The sequence below is a fragment of the Amphibalanus amphitrite genome, unplaced genomic scaffold (assembly GCF_019059575.1).
Source record: "Amphibalanus amphitrite isolate SeventyFive unplaced genomic scaffold, NRLGWU_Aamphi_draft 002171F_arrow, whole genome shotgun sequence".
NCBI lineage: Eukaryota > Metazoa > Arthropoda > Thecostraca > Balanomorpha > Balanidae > Amphibalanus > Amphibalanus amphitrite.
In genome coordinates, this window is record NW_024883664.1 from 48,113 (window position 1) to 55,140 (window position 7,028).

General features: G+C 44.3%; 1 protein-coding gene across 1 annotated transcript in view; it reads left to right on the forward strand.

Annotated features, from left to right (window-relative positions):
• LOC122376504 (guanylate cyclase 32E-like) overlaps window positions 1-4,395 on the forward strand; it is a gene marked incomplete at its 3' end in the record, with an annotated part of 41,600 nt that extends 37,205 nt beyond the window's left edge. Inside the window, exons 10-12 of the mRNA XM_043356394.1 lie at window positions 2,176-2,287; window positions 2,580-2,663; window positions 4,294-4,395. Coding sequence (XP_043212329.1) covers window positions 2,176-2,287; window positions 2,580-2,663; window positions 4,294-4,395 — 298 coding nt within the window. The remainder of the gene's footprint in view (window positions 1-2,175; window positions 2,288-2,579; window positions 2,664-4,293) is intronic.
• Window positions 4,396-7,028: the final 2,633 nt, after the last annotated feature.

Here is a 7,028-nt window from a genome sequence, read left to right on the forward strand (position 1 = left end):
CCTGGGGCCCCAGGCCGACCCCTCACCCGAGGTGTCGCAGTGGGCATTTCTCGAAGCGGGCTCGTCCGATTAGATTAGGACCTCTCTCTCTCTCCTCTCTCTCTCTCTCTCTCTCTCTCTCTCTCTCTCTCTCTCTCTCTCTCTCTCTCTCTCTCTCTCTCTCTCTCTCTCTCACTCTCTCTCTCGAGCGGGCCCCTGACAGAAATTTCGGGGGGGTCAGCTGACCCTCTGCCCCCCCCTGGCTGCGCCACTGTATATTCCCCTCGCCCCGTTGGGGGGGGCATTTTTGCCCCCCCCCCCCCCTGTGGTTTTTCCTGAATAGCAAGAAAACGGCGGCGCGCAGCGCCGCCAAATTTTTAGTACCTTCCCGGGCATCAATTTGACACCTTCACACCAAATTTCGAGTCTTAGGTCACCTTAGGTCAGGAGTTATTGAGGTCAAACTGAGGTCATGTTCGAGCAAAAATGAGCAAACAACATGCAATTTTGAAACGCTCACCAAATCTACAGTTATCAAGCAATTTCAAAGTTCTTTATATGGTCTAGTAGACAAAAAGCGGCGCTACAAAACTGCTATCTCAGATTTTCAAAATTTTGGGTTTTTGATCCCAAAAATGCAAAAAATTGATTTTTTTTTAGAAAAACGTAAAAAAATCCAAAAAATTTCCGAATTTCGAAAACACTGGAATATGTCTGATAGTCCCTTCGCTCTTCTATATACATATCAAATTTCAGATCGATATCTCGTTTTGTGGACAAGTTATAGCGAAAAAAACTGTTCAAAAATGATGACGTCAAATTTTTGAACTCAATTTTTAGCGATTCTAGACCACGTACGGCAAAACAAAGACCACCATTGAACTTCCCGTGACGAGCTGCATCGATTCAATACCCATTTCATGCAAAAATATTAACTTTGAAATTTGACCTAATTTGACCCGACCTTGACCTGACCTTGACCTGACCTTGACCAAAACGTGACCTAAGCTGGCCCCAAAGGCTGCCTGACCCACATAATCGCATTTGTCATGTAAAATGGACCATAAAACATGTATCACACGACACTTTCATATTGTGACCCCCCCCCCGTGACCTGACCTCTGTGACCTGACCTGGTATCAGTGACCTCAAATAGCAAAATATATTTCCCCATCGATTATTTTCAATGAAATGCATTTTACTCGATTTTACAACGCATTTCTTGAAATGCCTGTAAACGGTGAAAAATTGACCTAGGTCATCGGTTTGACCTAGGTCAATAAAATTAGGTCACAAGGTAGTTCCCTGATAGGGCTATCCAACACCGTTTGCCGCTTGTCGCTAGGTTGCGTGGTTCTCGAGATCTTAGGGGGGGGGGGACCAAAATGCCCCCCCCCCAACGGGGCGCGTTGCTCGGCAGAGCCCAACGGGGCGCGGGTTAACAAGCATATGATCACAATCATTTGATTAATCTAAAGATATTTATATATCTTTATATCTATCTATCTATATATCTAAGATATATTCATATATCCGAATCTGTCACCTTCTTCTTATTTAATTTTTACTCTCAGTTTCTGACCATTGAAGTTCCTGAAATTAGAGATGTTACAGATGTGTTCTCCCACCTTTGGAGCGCATAATTCTCGCACTCATCCTTTCCAGAGAGCGTTTCAGCCGCTTACGTTGGCGCTAAGCCGATGTGAATACCGCTTCAGCTCGGATTGTTTTGCGCCGGGATTCTCTCCAGCTGCTCCCGTTGGACCAATTGTCGCTCTTTCTGCTGGTCACGACGTCAGCAGCAGCTTCTGTCGGGATTTGACTAGATCTAGCCTTCCCTGAATGAGTCCATCACGGCTCCTTTCATCGCCTCTCGCTCTATTTGTGGTTGCTGATTGTGCAGTGTCGTTTGAAGTTGTCGTTCAGCAAATATCCTGTTAGCGATTTATATTGTCGGATGCGAGGGACAAGAAACGCACGCAGAACGTTTTTAAAAGCTCAAGCTTACATAAAGACAGGTAGACCTCAGCAGGGAGACAGGCGGACCAACGGGCAGACTGGCTGACCGACAGACTGACAATTAGCTTTTGAAGCTGGAAAGCACCCTTTGTCATACATCAATGTGTTTAACATTGAGGGGCGAGGTATATGCTGGCCGGATTGGTCACGAAATACAGCTTTGTGTTTAATTGACAGGCACTACCGTCACGAACTGAAGCTGGCGTGTCTTCTGTGGAAAATCGATCTGAGAAGCGTGCAGCTGCTGGAAGCTAACAGCAATGACAACTTCGGAGGACAGCAATTCAAGGTAAGGCGAAGTTATCGAATCACCTCTGTCAGCAGCAATGGAGTGTTTTTCCGACTGTTTGCGCCCGATTGCTATCTGTCGCATCACATAGAATCTGTTGGCGGGATATTGTTTCAATCGTGCGAGCATCTTAAATTGAACTCAATACAAAATGTTTGATGTATATCCTAATCATAAATATCGTATATATCTTATATATCGTAAAATCGTATATGGAACTGTATATCCTAAAATGTTTGATGGAGCTACGTTGACTGTCTTTGATGTGAACGATGCTTTTATCGTACCACAGCCGGCGACAGGGTGCATTCACCAGCGCGCTGGAAATGATGCCAGAGAGGAGGCGCGCTCAGGAACTGATGCCACCTATTGCAGGGTAGGTGAGACCGAGGATCTGCTTAGGGTGCTCTGTAACTAAGTAGCCTAAACTGTGACCAACTTGGCATGATTATCAATCTTTTTTTCCTGAGGACGCTAACGTTTATTAGTTCATTAAGCCGCGCCCGGCTGGGGGTCCTGGATTTCCACGCCCTGCTGGGGGGGGGGTGTTTGAACACCCCCGCCCTTGTAACTCGGCTCCTGGGCCACGTAGCGATACGCAGAAGGCGGCGTTCGAAAGAGCGTCAAAAATAATGACGAAATCACTTCAGTCAATTTTTTGGTCAGGTCAAAGGTCAGGTCACCAGAGGTCATTAAAGGCAAAATTTCGCCGATTTCCAGGTCGAATGTCGAAAACTTCCAAGAAGCCAACGCATAACTCGGGAACCAATAGAGCTACAGCGCCGCGGAAAAGCGCATTCGATAGCCCTATTAACGCCTTTTCTGATTAATACTTTCAGATTTGACCTAACGTCAACGGTTTTGCCTGCAGGGGGCAAAAACGGCAAAAATAGCCGATTTTTTCGGAAACAGTTTTTCTGCAATAACTTTTGACCCAAGTCTTGTACGAGCTTACTTTCACCGGCATCGTGTTCCTCTCGTCAAGACGCATCGAATGAACTATAACTTGACCTTGAAAAGTCAACTTGAAAATTTGACCTAAGGTCAAGGTCATGACCTGACCGGAAAGGGTCATGTTGCATATCAGTCGATCTGTATCGTCGAGCTGAACACATCTAAGGCGTTTTCATCGCTCTAGCATGCCTATATCAAAAGTTATTTGCGAAAAACTGTTAGATACCATTCGTGACCTAAGATGACCTCAGGGCATAAACAAGGGTCTCGGACACCATTTTCATGTTCAGTGTGTCTAAACCACTTGTAATTCGGTGTTTGGGAGTGTTTATAATGTCTTTTGTCCAAAAGAGGCGCATTTCAATTTTCTCCCATTGACTTATAATGGGGAGGTCGCAAAATTGACCTGACCTTAGGTCATGGATATCAAAATTCTGAGATATACATTTTGTACAGCTATTGCTCTTAGCAATCGCTGAAAGTTTTAAAGCGATTGGTCACTCGGTGTAGCTATGACAGACATTGAAACTTTTTATGAGGTGAGGTCACTTCAAGTGACCTGCTGTCCTGACCTTGAAAGATCTTGGTCTGAAATTTTCATAACATGTGTAGAATTGATGTATGATAAGGTGTACCAAAAACGGCGGCGTTCTGCGCCGCCGTTTTTGAGATATTTGCGAAAAACCACAAGGGGGTGTTCAAACACCCCCCAGCAGGGCGCGGGTTAATAGAAATTTAAATTGTATATGGTTTATTTTTTTTGGTATATGAATAGAATTGGGCTGATTTTTAAAATAAGTGTATAATGAAAACATTTTACTTGTTCAGAGCCGTGCAGGGCTGATCTTTTCGTTAATGAAGTCCTAAATATTGTTTTAGCGTATTTTGGAATATATATTTATTCCATTGATTCGACCATAACTGGCCAATTGATTCAATCGATCAAAACATAAGCCATGTTTTAATATTTTAACACGTCACTGCAGCCAATACAGTTGTCGTAAATATTCCATTATCACTAGTATTGAAGAACTTTTCGTCGCTTTTCTCAGATTGGCATATACAAGGGAACTATTGTGGCTGTCAAGTTCATCAACAAGAAAAGTGTCGATCTGACCAGGAGCATTAGGAAAGAGCTCAAGCTGGTAAGTCGCGTCAGATGATGTCAGACAGAGTCATCAAAAAGGATGGGACCTTCAAATATCACATAGTGCCTTTGCTAGGAGCATGAATGAATAATTAGTATAATTTAAGCGACCTTCTCCTTGAAAATTCCGAATCCGAATAATATACATTATACATACATCCGATTTTGGGCTGTGCCCGCCCCGAACACACATGTAAAACAGCATTTTACTTTTCGGAATTTTCAAGGAGAAGATGGGACCTTCACTTGTATATCTTATGAATATCCCATTTAACGTGACGTTCAATAAGTTCTATTCAAATTAATTATTGGAACAAAAGCGTTACAGGAAACTTTGTGAACAACAAATTTTCGGCATCGGCTTCTTGTCTTCTACAAAGTCCTAAAGAATGAGGCGGAAATCTTGCATACACATGTCCCTGATCTTTCATTGTAGCTTTAGCTTTAGAAGCCAATCACATCTTCAGGCTAGGCCAGATCACTAACTTACGAGTGACGTCATATGTGACCCTCCGCAGTCTGCATGGCTCACAAATGGCGCAGCTTCGCAACGCTCTCAATTTCAATGATTCTCTCAAAGACAATGTAACTTTCAGATAGGAATCAGTAAACTTTAGCCCTTATGTAAATACAATTTGTTCACCTACCTCGGATTCTCACAACGTCAATCTGAGGCCAAGTCGGTAACCTGGCCCTTATTACGAGGTCGAGTCCTCGCTTTCTTCGCGGCCCACAACTACAAATGTACAGTGTAGACTTTGGAACCAAGCACCATGGTGATCGAGTCAACCAGTACCAGTCTGTAAACATCTCGAAACGGCATGGTTGTTTCCTTGCAAAGTAACTTGGAATTCTACAGTCGTGTTTCAACTTCGCTCGTGACCACCTCTGGGTGTTTTAGGCGGAAAAGTCCGATTTGAAACAGTTCCCCTGGCAAATACCTACAACTGCGCGCGCTGGGAATTGTTCCTCGTAAATCGACCTCTACGCAGCGACTGTTTTCGAGTTGGGTCCTTGTTTTGATGAGGTCACCCGTCCCTATACGACCCAGGGGAGCGAACAAAGACGCATCAGCAAACAACGAGACCCAGGGGCACACCACATCACGAGAAATGAAACGGAATGTGAAACAGAGATGCTAGACTAAACCAGACCTTACTTGATCATTGAGCTCGTTTTGTTCATCACATTGAACCTCGAAATACGACGCTAAAAATCGATGCCCTATTTGATAATATCAACGGAGTTGACCTGAGGTGAAATGGGCCTCAGAGGTCGTAAGGTAGAAAAAGGTTGTTTTTTGTAATACAGATCTATCAAAGTAATTTTAACCCTAGAACGCCTAGGGGGGGGGGGTTGTATCAACCCCCCCCCTGAGGTTTTTTCGAAATGCACGCTAAACGGCTTGTCGTAGCGGGCTGAAATTTTCAATACCCTCTGGGGCAACCTTTGCGCATCTTTTGCCGAAAAAAAAAATTGATCGGGTCATGTCAGGTCACGGAGTTATGACGTCATAAGAGGTACAGCCTCCGGCCGGATTTTCACAAACTGAGTGCCAACGCCCGAGGTTTCCTGCCGGTGGTACGGACATCGGTTGATGGATCGTGATGAAACTTCCCATGCATGTTGGGGCAAGTATTGGCTATCATATGGTATAAGAAATTTGACCGGGTCAGGTCAGGTCACGGAGCTATGACGTCACAAGAGGAACAGCGTCCGGTACTATTTTTGAAAAGCGCCCGAACCACTATTTTGCTAATTCTTGTCACCTCAATGGGAATATGCAGCAATAGTAGCTTCTATAGGGAGCAAATAGACCTCCCAAATCCAAAAATACAATCAGATTTCAAAAATTTAAATTTTGATTTTTCGAATTTCTGCCGCCGACTGTGACCTTGCCGACTTCCGGCGCTCCCAACGAGCCATTTTTAGAGCTAGGGAAACGAAATACATACCAAACGATAGAGAATTGATCAAGGAACACGATAGTGAAGGTTTCAAGTCGATATCTCCCACCGTTTTGCCGCAATCGCGCCGCCGAAAGTTGAAAAAAGTCTATTTTTCCGAAAATTTGACATTTGACCGGTCAAAAGTAGGTCAAATGTTGACCTAGGACCAAAAATATACCACCAATCGCGAGATCTCGTTGAGAGCAATCCGTTGTTTTTTTCCGCTAAGCTCTACGACCTTCCGTTTCGAAACGCCAGGGGGGGGTCGTAACAACCCCCCCCCCCCCCTGGTCGTTCGTGTTATGAGAAATGGCCTGGTCGTGCGAGGGTTAAGTGGTGAAAATTGGGAACAGCCATAAACAAGTCATGCGCGAACAGTCAACTATGGTAACTGCATATTACTTGTTTATTTAATATCTGCTGTTAGCGAATTCCTGTAAGATCTATTTCTATATACATTATACATGATTATACATATTCATAACATATGCCCATTAACCTTCGCCCCAGTGGGGGGGGGGGCATATGTTACCACCCAGTCGCGTTTTTTGCGTGTGAATAAAAAACCGCGGCGCGTAGCGCCGTGCCGCTTGGGTTAGCTTTTGGTACATCAATTTTGGACAATGTGTAAAATTTTTGACCCCAGGTTATGTCAGGTCAGGTCACCAGGTCAAGTTAACTGACCAAGCCT